At 43.1% G+C, this 20,418-nt stretch overlaps 1 protein-coding gene across 1 annotated transcript in view; it reads left to right on the plus strand.

Annotated features, from left to right (window-relative positions):
* Nucleotides 1–279: 279 nt before the first annotated feature.
* Nucleotides 280–20,418, plus strand: part of ARSJ (arylsulfatase family member J) — a 34,327-nt gene continuing 14,188 nt past the window's right edge. The window contains exon 1 of the mRNA XM_005532151.3: nucleotides 280–831. Within this exon, the coding sequence (XP_005532208.1) occupies nucleotides 464–831 (368 nt within the window). The 5' untranslated portion in view covers nucleotides 280–463. The remainder of the gene's footprint in view (nucleotides 832–20,418) is intronic.

Raw genomic sequence — 20,418 nt, forward strand, 5'->3', positions numbered from 1 at the left:
GGGCCCGGGGTGCCCCTGTCCTCCGGCGGGTCCGAGCACCGGGAGCCACCGGGGGCGGTGGCGAGGGGCGGGCGGAGGGAACGGGGAGGGAGCGGCGCGGCCCGGCAGCGCCTGCGGGGGCGCGCGGGGGGCGGCACGTCCCGGCCCCGTCCCGTCCCGGGGCGCCCCGGCTCGCCCCGCCATGGGCAGCGGCCCCGGGACGGGCTGGCAGCGGCGCCCCGGCGCGGGGCCGGGGGCGGGCCGAGGGTGCTGTGACCCCCGGCGGGGCCCTGCCCACGCGCCCGGCTCCGGCACCGGCACCGGCTCCAGCGGCTGAAGTTGCCGAAGTTGGGATGACTGCGATGTTCCTCGCCCGGCGGGAGCCCCGACGGGCGCTGCCCGTCCCGAGGCCGCCTGGCTTTGTTGGGTTTTTGTTGGTTTATTTCCTTTTCGTTACTGTTTTTCTGCCCTCCCGCCGCGGTGGATGGCCTGCGGTGGGCGCCGCTGGCCGCGCCGCCCCAGCCGGGGCAGGATGGTGGCCGCGGTGCTGGTCGGGCTGTCCCTGCTCAGCCTCCTCACCTGCGGCTACCTGGCCTGGGGCAGCCGCCGAGGAGGTGCCGGGGAGGCGCCGGGGAACCTGCTGGGAGAGGAGCCCGCGGCCGGCGCCCCTAGCTCGCAGCCGCACATCATCTTCATCCTGGCCGACGATCAGGGGTTCAGGGACGTGGGGTACCACGGGTCTGAGATCCGGACGCCCACGCTGGACAAGCTGGCTGCCGAAGGGGTCAAGCTGGAGAACTACTACGTCCAGCCCATGTGTACACCATCCAGAAGCCAGCTGATCACTGGAAAGTAAGTTTGCTGCTACTTCGTCGTTCACCTCTTCAGCCTAAACGCTGTCCCTGTTGGAAGGAGCACGGGTGAACCCGGCGGGTTCACGTCTGGGTTATCGTGTGGGCAGAAGATGCCTCCATGGTTCCCTTAAAACCCTTGAATGGAGCGGACTTGTGATAGGTTTGAAGTAGCGAAATAAAGCTGTCACCCAGCGAGGCAGGAGGGTTCAGCACTGCGAGCTGCCCCACGGAGTGCTGGAGCACATGGTGCTTACAGCGTCGCTAGCAGATGTGCTGTTTGTCAAAGTAATGTTGCCATTGCTGGGGAGCGAGCAGGTCCGCTTTGCTCCGTGATTTCCAAGGGACTCGGAGCAGGAGTCGTCTCAGGGAAATGCCAGCCTTACATTTTCTCCTCGGTGTTCACTGCAGTTGGGTCACAGCTCTCACTGACGTTGTCTTGATGTGTCTTGATTAACCTCCAAGGGTTATCCTGAATTTATGAGGTGCTTTCCCAGTGTGTCACGTGTGGATGGGCACAGGGAATTCAGGCTCTCTCGGCACCCTCATAGCTGTGGCACGGCTCTTGTCCCTTTGCAGACAATTACAAATTTTACTCCTAAGCCACTAAAATAGGTGCCTCACCTAAGTGGTGAAAGCCCTGGGTGGATGCCATGTGCTTTGCCTTAAAGTTGTGTTAGTCTGTGGTCTGTTAACAAAATAATTACCCAACCTCACGGTCTTTTTGCATCAGAAGGTTAATGAGGATTAAGGGGGAGAGTTTATGCATTTGAACTGTAGGAACAATTTCCAAATAGCTCCAAGTGTGGACACATTCACTCTGGAACAAAACTGCCTTGTTTCTGTTTAGCTTAACTCCCTTTGACAGGAACAGGGAACTCTTAAAAGAGCAAAACAAAATGAGGGGAAAAAAGTTTATTTTCTCCTTTCCCAAAGTATAAACAGGAACAAGGCCATGTTAATACTGCTGGTAAAAGAAACACATGTTAAATAAAACAAGCAACTGGCCTGGTGTCTTGCATCTCCATATGCTAGAGCTGGAGTTAATTCCCAGTCTCGGTCTATTTCCCAGACTTGCTGGACCAGGGAGGTTTGCATGGAGAGCCGACACATTATCTAGAGCAGGAATTCCACACAGTTTTTTGTTTTGGTTTAATTTTTACTCCTTTGTGCAGACTGTGTCTCAGAAGATATTTCAAGACACCTCCTCACTCATTGACAAGATCAGAGTTGCCCTGCGGCAACTAAAGCAGCAGCTTTCAAGGGAAATGTGTGCCAGGATAGCATTGAGTGCATCTTGGTTGTCTTTAAAGGCACGCAGCAGTTGGAGGCCAGGAGCTCCGCCAGCAGCACGTAGCCAGCCAGTTTTCTGAGGATGATGGTTTGGGAAGCAGTGCTTTACAAAGGGAATGTCATGCTGCACAGGAATGACTCATGCAGCAGCTGCAGGAATGGGATGACCGGGTTCCAGTGGAACCAGGGTGCTGCTCTGGCTCTTGGAGGCTGCAGAGATTGTCTAAACATGAAAAACATACAAGTTAAGAATAACTGTAACTCAGTTGAACTATTCTGATCCTTCTTTAAATGCAGTAAAAGGTAGGCATGTTCAGAGGAATCCTGCTCTTCTCATTGGCTTGCCAGGCGGAAATGGTTCTGCAAATCTTCCTGCTTTGGTTTTGGAAACTTTTATAGGAAAAAAGAAATTTGCTTGTACTTTGCCTTTATTTTCTTTGTCTCCTGGTCTAAAGCCCTTAGAACATTTTTTTTTTAAAATGTTGTTCTATGTTAGGGAAAAAGGAGCTGTAGAGAGAGAACTGTTTTTCATGAGTGAGAAATCAGGGAGGGATTGGTGAGGGGTTTATAGGCTGGGTACAGTCTCACAAGGCAGGTTCAGAGAACACTGTTTCCATTCTTGCTGAAGGTAAGTGATGACTGCTTTTAATGCCTTCTTAGAAGAGGTGTCTTAATAAAAATGCCAGGATTTGGACACTTCTAATCCAGGATAAGTGCTGTTATTTCTCAAGTTCTTAAACTTGTTAGCTCCAGGCTAAAGACCTGCTCATCTTCTGAAGGATCATCTGGATGCTCCATGCCTCCCAATGCACATCCAGTGCTTAACATAGTACCAAAGAAAAGTTCAGGTTGAAAGGGACCTTTAAAGGGTAACCTAGTCCTGCCCCCATGGACATCTTGAACTAGAACATGTTCCAAACGTTACCTGTTGGATCAGTCAAATCCAGAGGACTTGTGTAAATCAGAGTCATGAGGGAGCACTGACTCAGGTTGCCAAGTAGAAATTAAATTTCAGAGAAGACTTTATTCTTCACGGGTCTCCAGGCAGCCCCTCCATGGCCTGTGTTAGCAAAGAGACCCTTCTTTTGGTGGATGTCCTGCGTGTGAACTAGCACAGGGAAGGAGGCTGAAGGTGACATGTTAGAAGGAAGAGGCAGAATTAGTTTTTCCCCCCTGTGCTGTACCACAGTGTGGCAGCTGGTGGGTTTGTCATCCTGACCACTTCGGAGTCCCTGTCTGCTTTCTCACACCCTGTGTGTGAGCGAGCCTCTGGCTACTTTCATTCCTCACTTTCCCATGGTATTGTCACTTTCCCCATTCACTCCATCCAAAACCATTGCTTTTAGGCCCCTAGTAGAGCTGGCTTCCACAGCTTTTTATTTTGGGCTTTATTTTTGGGTAGGGGGCGGGGAGGTTGCGGCTGAGCTGAGCCTCAGGAATGGAGAAGAAAGGCGTGAGCCAGTGGGCCGAGGGCCAGTGTGATGTGCTGGGGCTGTGCAGGGAGGTGAGGGAGCAGCTCTGCGAAGCAGCTGCACAGCTGGGATGGCAGCAGGGACCTGGGTGACAGGGTGTGCTCTGCCTTGGGCAGCTCTGGGACACTGCCCCGCCTCTCCCACGTCCTGCAGCTGGACAAAACCTTTGGTCGTCTTTGGGCTTGGGTGTGAGTGACATACATTATCTCCAGATGAATTGTTTTGTGTGATACGGTATTTTTTTTTGTGGTTGTTTTCTTCTTTGAAGTAACAGGCGTGCCTCAAAAGCTAAATAATTTGAGCAGAACGGGATACCTGGCTGAAAGCCCCTAAGCTTAGATGAGCATGTGCTGGGGTAGCTGCCCCAGTTCTGCCTAGCGGGCCTTCTGCAATATAGTGGTATTTGTTGGGGAAATGCTCCATTTATCAAAGGAATCTGACAACTAATACTGACTGATAAGAAGGAATCTAGACATAATATGCTGTAAATGCTTTTGGCATTATTTAGATACCTGCTTCCTCCTCTAGGCTCCCGGATTTCTGCTGACCATCAGAGTTGTAGCCTGGGGACTGTGATGTGCACTGGAATCCATCTGGGCCGCAGGAAGGCTCCTCATAATTTTGGGAGTAGGGATCTCTCTTTGTAGAATCTGATGCACAGCTGGGGTTACAGATCAGTGGGAATCTGAACTCCTTTTGTGAGTCATGGAAGCCCTGCACTAATCTCAGGAATGAGCTTTGCACTGTGGATGGAATGCAGAGATGGAAGATGTTGGGAAATGGTGCAAGTCTGGGGAAATAAATCCCTTTTTTCCCCTGGGATAAAATGGACTATTGAGAATTTGCTCATCCAAAGCAGACAGAAATAGATTGCATAATCAGTAAGCATAATCTGAGTCTTATTGTAATACAAGTAATTATATCTCTTACCTAATTCAGAAATATCACACATTTATAAACATATATATATATAGCTATATGTGCTAGGCATATGGCTCTAGGCATCCCTATGTAGTGTTACCTAGTTCAGCATTAAAAAAGACAATGTTTGAGCAAACTAAGACTTATTTTGGCAAACAGGAGTGGGCTAAGTACTTTGAGTTGAAGGCAGTGTAGCTGACTTCAGGCAAACAGAAATACTTTACTCTGAGGGTGCAAGTTCTTGGTAAGCCTCCTCTTTCCCTGCCTCCTTGTTGGAGAACAAATGCAGGTTGCATCCTAGGCCAGCCTGCAGTTCCAGCAGCACATTGCTCTGGGAAGGAGCCAGTACAGTGGTGCGTGACTGGGAAGTTACCTGCTGTGCTCTGAGCTGCAGCAAAGGGTCTTGGAGCCTTGACGGGATACTGGGAAGCATATCTAACACTCCATTAGATATATTCCCTGTTCTGTAGTTAACAAAACATGAGGGCTGCACAATATCAGCCTTAAATACCAAGAGGTGACTTGATACTTTATCTGCTCTGGAGTAAAGGGACTTGGCAGCCAGCAGTCCCGAGTTTAATTCTGAGCAGAGTTTCCATTAAGAACTGAGATGATGAAATAAAATCTTCTGATTAAATGTGCCGGTAAGATAGGAGGGCCTTCCAGCATTAAGGGACTGTAGTGATACTGAAAAACATCTTGACAAATGAGAGACATAATCTGAAAAAAAGCAGAATTAAAGCCAGCAGTGATAAATAGGATAAATCTCTGCTGAATTCCTGAAGCAGGAAGGAATTTAACAGGCTGAGGGTGGTGGTCAACTCCTTAGACAGTATTCCTTTAGAGAAGTAGCTGGAATTGCAGTGCATCATGCACTGTGTAGGAGGTCAACAGTGTCATGCTGTTACAAAAAAGGTGAACATCACATGAGTTTGTGAGAATGTGAGGCCTGGCAGATCTGTGAAGAGCCCTTCTTCTCCACGGCTGGAGTACTTTTGCCCAAACTTGGGCATCATTTTCCAAGAGCAGCATGTGTATCATTGGAGGGTGTCCAGAGGAGGGTGATCCAATATCTCAGAGAGATACCTCGGGGGGAAGGGTCAGAAGAAACAAGAGTTGTTTGTCCTAAAGAAGAGAAAAATGGGAAGAGACGTGGCAGGTCTCCAGTATTTTAAGACTGTGTGTGTTCAGTCATGATGGGTGGCACAAGAAATGAGGAGCTTTCTGGAGCAGGGAAAACTTCAGGTCAGACCAGAGGGAGAACCTGTGAGTGTAAAGATTGTGAAACACTGGAATAGCTGGCTTTGAGAAATTGAGGGGTTTCTCCACCAGCAGTCAATATGTCAGGAATGACATAATGTAGCTGAGTCTGTCTTGGGGGAAAGGGTTGAACTGGATGGCGTCTCTTCCAGCTCAGATTCATCTGTGCCTCATTTGAAGTACAGATTAATACAGAAGGCTTTCTGAGGGGTGGTGTGAATAAAACACTTCTAAATGCCAGAAACTATTTCAGCGTTCACTCTGAGAGAAAATACCGTGTGAAAGTTTAATTTCAGTTTTCTCCTGGAAATTCCTGTATTCTGCATCCTCGTTTTCTCTGGAAATTTTCGGGATTTTTTCCCCCTAGGCCTCATAACTCTTGGAGTATGTCATTGTTTATTTCTGCTGACTTCTTTCAGGACCGTTTGTGGGACGGCTGCCAAAGATGTTGAGGTATCTTTTTCCATGTTCTTATGTTTTTCACTTAAGATGACATTGTCCATACATACATATATATGAAGCACACACAGAGAACAAGTAAATAATTAAATGCAAGGACTTCTTTTTCTTTATTTTCTTCTGCCTCTGTTTGCCCTCCTCTGTTCTACGGAAAATTAGATCCAGGTACTAAGCAGTCGTGGGGTATTAAGCTACAAGAGGTCTGTCCATATCACTATAAGTATTAATTGACTGCACAAAGGGGCATGTGGAGAACAGGGCTGGAAAGGAAACTGCATGCAAACAGTCAAGATAGAAAGCAGCACACGCAGGAAGTAGCAAAGTGTAGGACAGGTTGTGATAACTTTTTCTTGCATCACTTTCTGAGAGCCTCTAAGAATATTCTTTGATAACCTGTTGCATGGAACAAACAGCATTGCCTGACATCTATAACCATATAGTGGAAATTGATTTTTGTTTTTCATTTTCCAATTTATACTCATTTACACAGTAAGCTAAAGAAATAGAGTTGGAAATAAATTTAGAAAATCAGTGATTGTAAATTATCAGTACCCCAGTGAGTTTTACAGGCTTTTATACTGTGGTTTGGTTTTGTTGGGTGTTTCAAGTGCAAAAGAGAAATTATATTCCATGCAAGAATTAAGCTTAAGATAATTAAGGAATTTAGCTCTCTTAGCATTGTTCCTGGTACATGCTTTGTAATTGATGGCACACAGTGCTGCCTGTGCCAAGAAGTTGAATGAGTGGTGGCAGTGGACTCCTGTTCAGTTCTCCCTTTTCACTGTTACTCTTCCTTCATGAGACCCTTTAAGTGAATCAAGATGGGAACCTGAGATGGGTGTCTGAAAATAAAACTGGAAATGAAAAGATGGGGTCTGCTTTCCTGTCAAATGATTTAGACCAAATTAAATGGGACAAATTAAAATAATGTTTTCATTAAAACACTTCATGTTTCCTGGAAAAATTTTCCAGATGAGCTGAAACTCAGAAAAAGGGAAGAATCTGTCCACATTCTTTCTGTCTCTGTGACACTTGTGTGGGTGCTAATACCACACCCGGGGCTTTGTCTTCATAATTGTGTGTATCTTAGTTCAGGGTTTGAATTTTTTATTGCACTTTGGGTTTTAACTCAACCTTTGAGATTTCCAGTTCCCCCCCGTATCTTTTGCTTGCCTTTGTATGATTCATAGTCAGATTTTCTGTGCTGAGTTGAGTTTGCTCCATTCTAGAATTTCTGTTCCAGAGTGAAGGAGGTAATTTCACCAGCCGGTTTTCAATTAATATAAATAGCACAAGGCAAAGAAGATTGTGCCTGTGTGAGCCATCTTGTGTAGGATGTGTTAGCTTTCTCTGTATCAGTAAGTGTTTTATCGAAGCCACCCAATTTATTAGTTTTCTCACTTAAAAGCCAGCAGACCGGGCTGCTGACCCCAGCTTCTCTCTGTACGTGTGAATTGGGAGGCTGGAATGCAAGAGCAAGAGTTAAGAAAAAACCCAAGACAACCCTAACAGGTAACAAATGTAAGGGATTAATACAAAAGGTGTTTTAAGCATTGAGGTTTGACTAAAATAACTCTGTGGTCTGTGATGAAATTGCAGAATTTTAAACGGAGAACTTCAATGTATGTGCTGGTTTGTAGTAAGAAAGCAGTTAAATATGTTTCATCATTCTGGTTCAACTGCAGTTGTAACACGTTAATTAGTGGTGTCAGCTATCACCTACTTATTAATTCAGCCTGTTATCAATGTATTATCAAGCTCGAGGTTGGAGGGACAGGATGTTGCTGGAGTTGGAAAACAAATCTGGGATAATTAAGTACATTTTAATCTGCTTCAAACACAAAATTATCTTCTCAAATGCATCTCTGCAGATATTAGATAATAAGCATTGAAGTAGACATTATTAATATCATAAGTATGTTGCGGCCCCAGAGCCTTTGTTTTCAACCTTGGGGCAGAAAATTCCCATGCAGAAACCAAACCTATTCCTTTTTTTTCCCTTAGACTTAACCACGTGGTTAATGAGGATGTTTGTGCCATGGCAGCTTTCTCACTGTCATTTCTCACTGGAGCTCTGATGGTAAATGCAGGATTCAAACAAAATTACTTTGGCTTTTAATTTCACTTTTTTTTTCTTCTTTTTCAATTGAAATATTAATTCAGCTTTTTGGAGTACATTTTAATTCCAGTGCATCCTCATATATCAGAATATTAGCTGTTTCCTAGCCAAATCTCTTGTGTCCATTCTCTGATTCAGTCTACTTTTATCTCCATTTATGCATTTTAAAGCATTCCTTCCCTGAAAGCGGATTTTCTCCCATTATGAGATAACATTATGTAATTTTTCTTAGCATTTATAGAACACAAGTGGGGACCAAGGTACTGCTTTAGAGGCGATCTCTGTGATAATAAGCTCTCATGAGAAATGAGTTCCTTTCTGTTTTGAAGAGGCAGAAAATTACAAATTTGAAGAAACACTATAATTTGAGTAAAATGGGAAGCTGAAGGGAGAGGAGAAAATTAATCTCAGGATAGGGGGAAGCAGTGTAGTATCTTTAGACTAAATATACTCTAATAGACCCACTGTTGCCTCAAAATTGTACCTCTCTGAAGGTAATAAACCTTGTCAAAGCAATATTTACCATCTCATTTTGTATACTCGGTTTTAGTTGTCATGGATCAGAGCTGATAAAGTTGTAGAAAACTGGGTTTGAGGGGACCTCTGGAGGTTGCTGAATTAGGTCTCCTGCCAGCTTACATCACACAGCAGGGACACAGTGACTTTTTATAAACTCTTCTTTATTGTTTGTTTCCTCCTGGAAATAAAAAAAAAAAATATTGCCAAGTATCCAAGAAATTGGAATCTTGACTGTTAGGGAGTTCCCTAACTTTACCATGTTGTCAATTTTAGTAAAGAAAACTGTTTTGTGGACTTTTTAATATTTTTTTTTTTTCCTGTAAAAGGGCTGACTGATGTAATTAGGGACTTTGTTAATGACCACAGCATAATGGCAGCTCCTTCCTTAATTGTTCCATGGTCCCATTTTCAAAAGCCTTCAGAGGAAGCTATTTCAGTCTGTTTGCTGATTTTTCTTAAGAGCAGACTTTTTTTACTATTGTACATAATTGATTACCATCATTCCACATTAATTCTGATTTGCAGTCTGTTTAATTCTTAATTCTTGAATTAGTTTATGGTTCTGACTTGTCACAACTAAATTCTTGGTGGAGGGGAGGAAGGAACAACTTACTTCTGTGTTGTTCCTCCCCCAGTAAGTACTCTAGGCAAAAAATGAAGTATTTGCTGCTTGGTTTATGGCCCTCTCCATTCTTACCAGCTTCTGCTTTCATGTTTCCTACCAAATGTGACCTGGAAGTGCACTGGGGTTTAATAGCCTGAATTTCAGCTGTTACCTCCTACAGTGCCTTGTCTCTACCAGTAAACTGATTTAATGGTATTTTTTTATAAATATATATATTGATGTAGCTTTTCCTGGCAAATCCTTGAAGTGCTTTTGAATCCGAAAAACTGTAACATGGAGATGATTCTTACTGTTCAACGTGCATCTTCCATGTGTCTGAGTCAGACCTGCTCACTTTGGGAACAGAAACATTTATTTTGTTACCATTAGCCATGGTGACATGGTTAATGCAAAATGAAATTTGTGGGATACTCTGCTTTGCTTTTCTTTATAAACAAGATGTAGCCTGAGATATCTTAAAAAAAAAAAACAGAGTGGAGAATTTCTGTATTAAATTATTTTATTGCCTAGTTGGGTTTTGGGGTACTTGGGGGACATTTCTGTTCCTTAATAAATTATTGATTTGGATAATAAATGTATTAGGGGTCAGAAGCAGGAGGAACAACTCAAGTAGGGAGTCAGACAACCAAGATTTTACTTTTTGCCCTTGTGATTGTTTGCTCAGGTTCATGTGTTTGGAAACCTTTCCTGTGGGGTGAGGGTGCCCATCACCTAAGGGGAGAGTGGTGAGAAACCCCTTTCCTCCCCAGTTAGCCTGGAGAAAGCTGTTGCCTGGTTTGTGTTTCTCTGGTAATGGAGGTGTGTGTTTTAGAAAAGGAGACTATTAACTTGACCCAGTTGCCAGTTCCTTCTGCAACCTCCCATCCTTCTAGGGGAAAACCACAGGAAATTATTCTAGCCGTAGTAATAGTGGTGCTCTGTGCAACCCTCCCCTCCTGTCCTTCAGGATGTCTCCCTGACCTTTTTCACACTATCCCCAGAAAACACTCAAGCCTTTCAGGTCATTCCAGAATTAGTCTTAAACATTTGCAGCCTCCCAAACCACTTCCAGGCTATCCTGGATACCAGCCCACCAGGATGTCCTTTTGGAGTCTTCTCTCTGCTTCCAAGGCAAATCAGTTTGGCTGCCAGATTTAAATCCATTCTCTTCATTTTTGCCATTCTCCTGTCTCTGGCACCAAGCAGAGGAAGAGCCAAACCTTCTTCAAACCAAGTCTTCTCCACAGGAATGAGTTGTCTCACCCTGTCCTTTAGTTCTCTACTTCTTCAGGTATATTTTTTTCTGAAGAGCGGATTGATGTGTCTTTCAGATACAATCAAAATTTAGCTTCCTGTTAATCAGTTACTGGCATGTGAAAAACTTTGTATGGATAAAGAAATAACATTTATGCTTTCCTTATCAGTATTTTAAAGCTGTATTAATTACAGCTGATCACAGCTGTAAATACACTTCAAGGGCTATGAAAGGTAATACTTCTTGCACAGCTCTGAAATTATGTTGAAGCAGTTAAAAAGCCTCTTGTCAGGGGAGGTTCTCTAGTAAATGTTTGATTTTGTACCACGTAGCTTTCCATCAGCATTGTATTTTAAAACCAAACCGGAAGAGAAGAGGTGATACTATCAGGGAGGAGAAGGAGCTTTACAAAGGTTGTGCTACTCCCAGGAGTGTTTGGAAAAGAAAACAAACCTAAGGCACTTGGAAGGAATTCAGGGATTTCTAATTAGATATGACATGATTAGATATGATATTATATGATATGAGAAGTGATGTGATATGATATATAGGCAATTTTATTCACCTTTTAAGTTCACCCTTCTGTGTTCAAACCCAACCGCGCTTCCCTGATTTCTTCCAAGCCCTGGAATTGAGTTCTCTGCTACTGCCAGCCTGCCTTAGCAGTGCAGGGAAATGTGTTGCTCTGGGGTTTGCAGGCCGTTCTGAGAACAAGGTGTTTCCAGGGAAGCAGATGTTCCTTGTCCACCCACAGCGACCTTGGCTTGGCGGAGGCCTGGCTGCTCCCGGCTCCTGCAGGAGGAACTCGGTGCTTTGGGTACAAATCTCCTGGAGAGCTGGTGTTTCTCAGCTGAGCTCTGTGGATCCACTCCTTTTCCCTGGGGTCTGTGTCAGAGAGAATCCCAGCTGGACTCACTGGATGGTGCTCTCTGGAAGGTTCCCTTTATGGCTCCCGAGCTGCTGGACAGGTCAAAAGGGAGGGAACAAACTAGCATTCGTTGCTTTGCATCCACAGGAAATTCCAGAAAACAAAGTTTTAAGAAATCCTAATAACTTACCATGTCTGTACTTCTTCAGGAAATCATTAAAAAATACTATTTAAAAATGTGGGAATAACTTGTTCCTAAAAACTTTCAACAGAGAGATTTCCACACTTTCCCCGGGCAGTCTTAGCTGTAATTTGGGTTATATAACGTTTCAGCTGTCTCACTTCCATCTTTCCACCTGTGGTTTAAGCCTCTGGTCTCTTGGCAATTTTCAGGTGAAGAACTTACTTTGCTTCAAAAGGTGATAAATCTCCTGTCTGTTATCTGAGTCTATTATCACATCTCTGCTCTTCCCTTCCCCAGCCTGAGTAAATTCAGTTCTTTCCATCTTTCCACACAGATCTTGGTTTATATACCTTTGATGGCTCTTAATGTACTCCTCTGGACTTTTTATATCTGGGCCTGTTTTTTATTGAAAAGTGTCATCCGGAACAGGACACAATGTTCCAGTAAAAGTTTGACCAGTCCTGCCTTGATGTCTTGTTCTCAATCCCGAAGTTACTAAAATATTTTCACAGTTGAGTAATTGGAAGGCAGCACATCAACTCCTTTACTGGCATGAATTTACCTCAGCAGAAAATCTGGGCAAGGCGTCTGTTTATCAGAGAGTGTTTGAGGCTTTTCCACTGCTGATGGATAGGAAATGTCACAAGAACAACAGATCTTGTACTATTTTTACCAGTTCAGCTGTGATCTGCCAATTAAACCAAGCTGATCATCCTTATGGGCTCGTTCCTGTGAGAACTCCCACGTTCTGTGCAGGGCAGGACGAGGTGCGCTCAAGCCAAACCATCCCATGATAGGATAACAGCCAGATTGGAGCTCCATCCCCTTGCTCAGGGTTTGGATACGAAGCAAATACATTTTCTTTTCCTTTAACAGACCTGGGAAAGCTGTGGTTTATTGCCTTACTTAAGGCAGGATGTCATGTTTTTCCCAACCCCGCGTGTAGGTCCCGATAAGACGCAGCTTTTTTCCACAGCACCGAGTCATTGCTGACTCACCCTCAGGCTGGGCCACCAGCAAGCCCCAGATCTTCTTTCCTGCGTGAAACTTAAGTAAATGCCGTTGATTATTCCACCTCAAAAGCACTGCTTTGTGGTTATTGTAAGTGAATTGCCTCCTGTTCAGTCCAGGTTATTCCTCTAATTCAATTTCCTTTTGAATTTCAGCTCGCCAACAGGCAGTGCAGCAGTTTGATCAGTGCAAATTTACAGTCTGAACAGGTTGTGGAATTTAATCTGTATAAATTTCACCTTAAACATATATTCATAACCCCTACGAAAATAATCACTCAAAAGGTAATTAACCCAATTGCTTTTTCTAATTCCTCACAGATGTACTGTAAGAATGAAAAAGCCTGCAGCTTAAATATAGTTATTCCAAACTTTTCATTTTACAACTGAATTTGCCAAATCAGTTTTCAGGGTTAATTAAAGAAATCACATGGGCGTGTCATAAAATGGTTTGAGTTGAGAGGGACCTTAAAACTCATCTTGGTCCACCCCCTGCCATGCAGGGACATTTTTCACTATCCCAGGTTGCTCTAAGCCCTGTTGAACCTGGTCTTGGACACTTCCAGGGATCCAGGGGCAGCCACAGCTTCTCTGGGCAACCTTGTGCCAGGGCCTTACCCCCTCACAGTAAAATGTCTTTTTTCATGATGTCTTTTTCAGCCTCGGGCTTTTGGAGTCTTGGGTGTTTATGTGTTTGGAGTTTATTTTGATTTTGAGGTGTTTCTGCTCTCCCTTCTCTGTGTTTCTGGTTCATCAAACAAAATAATGATCTCGAGTTTCAGCGTTCCAGTGTCAAACGACCCGTGCCATTGTCCATGCATCCTGCTCTGCTGGAGTGTCACTGGATGTCACCTGCAGGTATTAAATAAAGATAAGAATAGCCTGATTGTTCCATCTTCATTTGTTTCGGTATTTCTCTGAAGAAATGAGGCGGGCAGTTTCCCAAATAAGCAGACACAGAGCCTTCTCTGTAGCTGTGGTGTTTGTGCTGAGGCGGGCAGGATGACGCTGGAACAAGCTGGGAATCCAGGCTGTCCTGATCTCAATCTTGCTTGTGGACGTGTGACAGTGAGTAAGGATTTGTCTTTCACAAGTTGTAAAAGATCAAGTTGCTGGGTTATATTTCATCACAAAAAATTGCACATCAGTGTGCTGGTAAATCACGTGCAGGGCCAGAAAACTAACAGGCAGCTACAGCTCCAGTATTCAAAAATACATTTGTGCTCTTTAAAATTCTTAATTCTCTGCTGAGCAATGACCAATTTCATGATTTAATGGACGTTGACCCATAAAGACATTTTCTTAAAAGACCATTTGAAGCTTTCAGGTCTTCTGGGGTAGGTATATGATGTTTAACAGCAAGGACATTTCCTACAAAATTACTGCTGGGCCTTCATTAGCTTTTAAAGATTAGAGATGACCAATTAGGCACGCTCCAGGTATTTCCTCTGCTATAGGTAATACTGGTTTTATTAGATTTTATTAGAATTATGACCTTTATTTGCTTTTGAATCATGTCCAGCAAAATGGAATTGTCACTCGTTATCAGTGAATTGGTTTTTGGTTTTGGGAATAAACCATGCATGCTCTTATTTGTGCATAAGAGTTTCTTCCTTGCCAGAAAGCCACGGATTATGATGAAGAAGGGAGGAAAAATAGTTCCTTGCCAGAGTAAAACATGAAAGATACAGATATATATGTACATATTTTGTATGTATATATTTTTATAAATATATTTATTTATATATTATATAAATATACATATATGTATGTATATATTTTTATAAACTGGCATTACTGGAGAGGGCAGGGTCTGTTGCTCAGCCATTCTTGTATGGACAATAAATGTGCTGCCTCACTTGAATTCAGTCCTCTGGCAACCAGAGTAAGTGCCTTTAAAAAACACAGCAAAAGTGTACAAAGAAACCCCCCACCCTTGTCTAGCCTGATTCCCTTGGCTTGCACAAGGGAAATTTTGAATTTAGCAAATGGAACAAGTGTTCTCCAAGCCTGATCTGTTTGGGAGCAGTTGATAAATTGTGTCAAAACAGTCCTGCGTACTTGGAATTAAATGCTGCGCATTTCTGAAGAAACACTTGCAAATATTGCTGCTCTGCAGAAGTGGCTGAAACAGTTGGTGCTGGTGCAACACTGGCCAGGCAGGAATGGAATTAAAATATTTCCTCTCTGCCGTCTGCTCGAGGCTTATCAGCTGCTGATGGCATAGAGAAACTTGGTCTGTCTACAGTACCCTGATCCAAACTGAAAATATTTTCATTTTAAAAAATGAAAACATTTTTTAAAGAAATCTTTCAGCAACTTAGGCTTTTACAGCGATGCTTTAATTGCAGTCAGTTTGTCTCCCCACAAAACTCAGCATAAATCAAGACTTCTTTCAGTGTTCTTGCGGTTCAGAAAATGTAATTTTTAATTTTTTTTTATTTTATTTTTTTTTAATTATTTTTTTCCAAAGACAGCCAGTGAGTGTACTTCATCTCCCACCTTGTGCTGGGTGAGTGTATGGAACCTGTGTGGGAAGGTGTGCTCCATGTTCTCCTCTGCCTTTCTATCCTGCCAAGCCAGTGATGCTCCATTAGCATCAGGGACTAGGCATGGAACACACACAGTGACCCTGCCATGCCAGGGACATTGCAACCAAGTGATCTTCAAGGTTCCTTCCAACCCTTACCATTCTGCCATTCCATTATTCTAATTCTATGGTTTTCCATTAGTGTGTTTTTACACTGATACATCTTCAGTTTGTTCTCTAGATGCACCTAAATTTAGGAGGCAGTGAAGCTTGTATTCACAAGATTTAATTTAATGCACACAGTTTTGCCATGGCTAAACCAGAAATAATTCATTAAACACAAAATGTCATTCCCTTGAAGCTATAATTTGATGTACCTCTTAGAACTAAAAGTGTGGATCTTCTTAAATAAGTTGCTTAATTAAATATATCTAAATAAACCCAGACAGTCCATTTAGGTAAGGAGTAGGTGCTTGAAGACAGGAAGTTCATGCAAAATGCAGAAATGCACCCACAGCAACGCACGAAATTCTAAATGCAGCTGAACTGTGTGTTCCTTCCCATTTTCTGTCCCCTGCTGGGATTGTCTGTGTGGTACAACTGGAGATTGCCATGCCAGGAACATGACAGGGAGAGAACAGATTGCTTCCCTTCACTGACATAGGGGATTTAACCTATTTATGGCACTCGGTTGTTAGGACAGAAAAAGCCAAGCGTGCCCAGGCTGGGCAGATTTGCTGATAGTGCTTGTTCTGAATTCACACCTCATCAATCCATTATTGAAGGAATTGAGGGAAGAAAGGAACCATGTCTTAATGGGGTAGGTGGATAATAGTGCCAGGCAAGCAAGAGGCCAACCTGCACCTGAGCCAACAGGGAAACCTTTTTTGGGAAGGAAAATGTGATTCTATAACCTGTGACTGTCCCTGAGCCATGGACACTACAGCTTCTCAGGTCTTAAAGCTTTTTTTTTTACTTCAGCTGCTAGCTTGCTTTAGGATGGAAAACTGCAATGTGCAGTCGTAGTGTTTTATTTTTGTCACTTCTCCGCAAGAAAATAAACTACCTGCAGCTAGGGAAACGCCATCAAATTTTAAAAAATAGCTGAAGCCATGGTCATAATTGGGAAGAATTTTGACGTAGGAGTTATTAAGGGGGGAGAATGGAATTTTTTAAGCACATTCCCGAGGGAGTGAGTGGGAGAAATCATTCTGTCTGCTGAGAGCATGAAATAATGTGTTTGCATTTTGGGGGTTTATTAGAAGGCAAAGTGTGCTTGGTGTGATTCCACTTGTTTAGCTACTTAATTCAAATGTATCTCTTCCATCTATAGGCTGATCAAGAGCTCCATAGTAGTCAGGCACTTGAAAATTTTAACCTTTGTCAAATTGTTGTTTTGTTGCATTTTCTTGTCTCAGTAACACACCTTGGAAATTGCAGATTCAAGGAGAGCATGAGAATTTTCTTCTCTTCTTTTCATTCCCTAGGGGAAGCCAGAAATATAGAACAAATGTTCTTTTCAGATAGAAAAGCAAAAGAAAAAGAAATGGGTGGGCAACATACAAAGCTTTTTATTTTGTTGGCTCCATTTTTGTGTTTCTTAGCAGCAGAATATCTGCAGCTGTATTAGCTATATTATTACCTATAATATAGGTGATAATAGGGCTTGGATGGTCATGGAGCAACCTGCTCCAGTGGAAGGTTCCCTGCCCATGGCAGAGAGCTTGGAACTGGGTAAGGCCCCTCCAAGCCAAACCATTCTGTGATTCCATGGCCCCAGTAAGGAACCCCAGTGACCCAGAGAGGCTTTTATTCCAGCACATGAAATCCTTAAATGTGGCTGATGCAAAGGATATTTATAGGCTCAGAAGGAATAATGATGAGATTTTTTTTCTGGAGCAAATGGAATAAAAACAAGGTTTGTTCATAAGCAAGAAAAGCTCTAAATCATGGTGAAGTTAACATCTTAATTTTGAGTCCAACTGGGAAAAGAGTTGGAACAGCAATTCCAGACCCTGTACAGGGAATACAGGTAATCTCAGAAGAAAAGGAGGTATTTCCTTGTCAAGCCAAGCCTTCCAGCTTAGATCCTAGAACTGCAATTGGCTGTGTTTTCAAGCATGGGGTTTCATCCTTCATCCCACAGGAATGAGAATGAAGACAGATGGGAAGAAAGGAGGGGGAAGAAAAAGTACAAACAAAGGCACTTTTCCTGAACTGGAGCAGTTTGGAGGACGGTAGAAAATGTAGTCAATGTAGAGCTACTTACCAGTGTTGGACTGGGATAGTTCCATGGGCTGTGTTAAATGCCTTACATTACATATTTATTTTTCTATAGTACTAGGAAGTCTTGTGCACTTTGTGAAGCACCAGATGTTAGCCTGGGATTGTCTTGGAACAACCTGGGTATGACTGACACCTGCAGATAATTCCAGATATTCAGTAAAATCCACAGACATACCTAGATGTTATTTTGGTGGTGAAAATCAGGATTTACGTTAGTCCACACCGAAAGAGGAGCTGTTCTTCCCTTTCTCCTTTTCTTATTTTTTCTTTGGGGGTGGCTAACTAGAAGCATATAAAGAATGAATTAAAAGCTGTTTGCACTTTGTGCCTTCAATATATCAGAATGCCAACGTCTCCAGCAACCTTGCTGTTAACATTAAGTGGAAATTTATTGTCCTTGGAGTTGACTTGTAGCATTGGCAAAAAAACAGAATTACTGTTTATGTTGGGTTTTATATGACAGCCCAGGATGATGCATTTCTCTAAGCACTTGAGATGTAATTTCTGAGAGGCAAATGAGAATCAGTCAATGGGTCAGAGGAACACAGTTCAAAGGCCCATAGTTCATAAAATATTTATGTGCTGTTATAAAAGTAAAGAGGAAAGGGAGCTTATGTAACATACCAAAAAAATGAAGAGCCAGCAGAAAACTTCCTCTCCCATCTCACAACTGAACTGAACTTACATATTTCCAGAGAAAGTGTGTCCAGCCATGGCTTTTCCACAGCTATCCCAGGGTGTCTGCCATTTCAAATCCAGTAATTCAGTTCTTTGCTATTCTATTGTTCCTAGACGGATGCATCATGTCCAAGCTATGCTCACTGTGACCAACTGCAGAAAACTAGTTTGCCACAACTTGGCAGAGTTGTTGGTTTGGGGTTTTTTTGGTATAATAATGTAATTGCAAGGGCAAAGGGGAAGGAGGAGATCAGAAAATATACTGGATGGTTTAAATTCAAATGACATTTCAATGAAGATCACCCCAAAACACCACAATCCCCCTAAGCAGAAAAAAAAAAAAAACATCTGAACTTCCAGGCAATAAAAACCTGAGAGGAAATTTTGTTGGCTGTTATCTGGCTCATGGTATCCTTTACACTGTTGATGCCTATTGTCATTCAGATTTTTTAATTTATCTGGATTTTTGGATAAGTGTCTTTTTGGTTTTAAAATACTGATTTTACATTTGCTCTACGTCTAAAATATTATGCACTGAAAGCACTAAAGAAGAATGTAAAAAAAAAATAATTCAAGGCTTAATTTAAACTTTTGGGTAATGTGACTAACTGGAGGAAGCCCTGTTGGAATGACCAAGTTCCACTCTGATTGTAGTGAGGTTTTTAGGGGTTTTCCATCTTTCCCTTCTTTCTTTCACCTCGTTGCTCTGTAGTGTGGTGTAGCAGTTGCCATCCTCACCGGGAGATGTGGCTGCAGTTTCCCCAGGTGACTGTCAGCACTGCTTTCCTCTTGAGGAAGTAGATTATATGAGAAACACGGGAGAAACTTCCAAATCAGAGCCAGAATGCATATTTAGCCCAGACTCTTGGCTAACAAGGAATGCAGGCAGAGGCTTTACAGACCTTTTGCTGCTCTCCCATTCTGCTGCTGCTGACTCTAGTCACCTCCCCTGCATTTTGGATTTGAACACACAGACTTAAGCCTGGGTTTGAGAAGCAGATGCTTCACTTTAACACAAGTAATAGCGAAGAAATCGGTCCTGCATTTTGTTGAGCACTGCTCGTGAAAAGCTGGGCATGAAATGAATGGACTGTTGAGGAATTTTACAGTCCTGCAGCCAGATTACCAGAATTCAAAATACATTAAGTGCTGAATATTGAATAAGCCAACTGGGAGAGTTCATGAAGAACCAAGGCAGTGCGGTTAAGTTGCAGGGGCACATTCACAGAACAAGTTGAAAATGTGTTTTATAGTGTGCACCCACTCCTGTGGGAAACCTGGTGAGGTGATCCCGGCCAAGCCCAGTGCTCTGACAATATATACAAAGTTGGCAGTGAATTACTGCACTGACTTTGTACAGCTGTACACAGGGGTGTTGATTTATCTGTTTGGTGGGACAAGTCATACACTGCTGTCACTAATAGGACAACAGAGATAAGAATGTTGTCACCGAGTGAGCTGACAGGCTCCCCGCAGGGTTCACAGCTTCCTCTGGCTCCTTGTCTCCTGTGTGACCCCTTGGAGCTACAGCCACAGATCTGTTTAGGGAACAGCAAAGTCTCCTGCAGACAAAGCTGAGCAGATGTGGTGGTGTGGTTGCAGCAATGTTCCTGACATGTTCCTGTCCCCAGAACACAGACACTGCCTGCTCTGTGGTGGTGTCACCACTCGTCACCTCTCTGTGGTGTGGTGCAGTCTTAGCACACACGCTGCTACACGATGTCAGCAAATTGCTGTGGGTTGATTTGCTCCTCCATTAACCTTCCTGGCTCCTGAAGAGGAAAGAAATATTTAGCTTTTTCACTCAAGACAGATGCAAAGCATGCCTGATTCTTGTATCTTCTCCTTCCGTCTTTTCCCTTTACAAGTCCCACAATCTCCAAATTTCTATTCCCACGCAGAGAGGAATGTTGAAAGTACCAAGAATAGATTCTAAATCATGATGCTTTGTACAGCATTACACCATTTTATTAATTTTGATGTTATTGCTGGGATTATTAACCACTGGAATACATAATTTCACAACCTGAACAGGATGTAAGTGATTTGGAAGCCGGAAATTATTTAGCACTGATTGAGTAACTTTCCACAGGGTTAATTGTGCTTCAGAAGAATGGATGGGTTATCATC

This window comes from Pseudopodoces humilis, chromosome 6 (genome assembly GCF_049639895.1).
Source record: "Pseudopodoces humilis isolate 2021_Gansu_Grassland_sample_001 chromosome 6, ASM4963989v1, whole genome shotgun sequence".
Classification (NCBI taxonomy): domain Eukaryota; kingdom Metazoa; phylum Chordata; class Aves; order Passeriformes; family Paridae; genus Pseudopodoces; species Pseudopodoces humilis.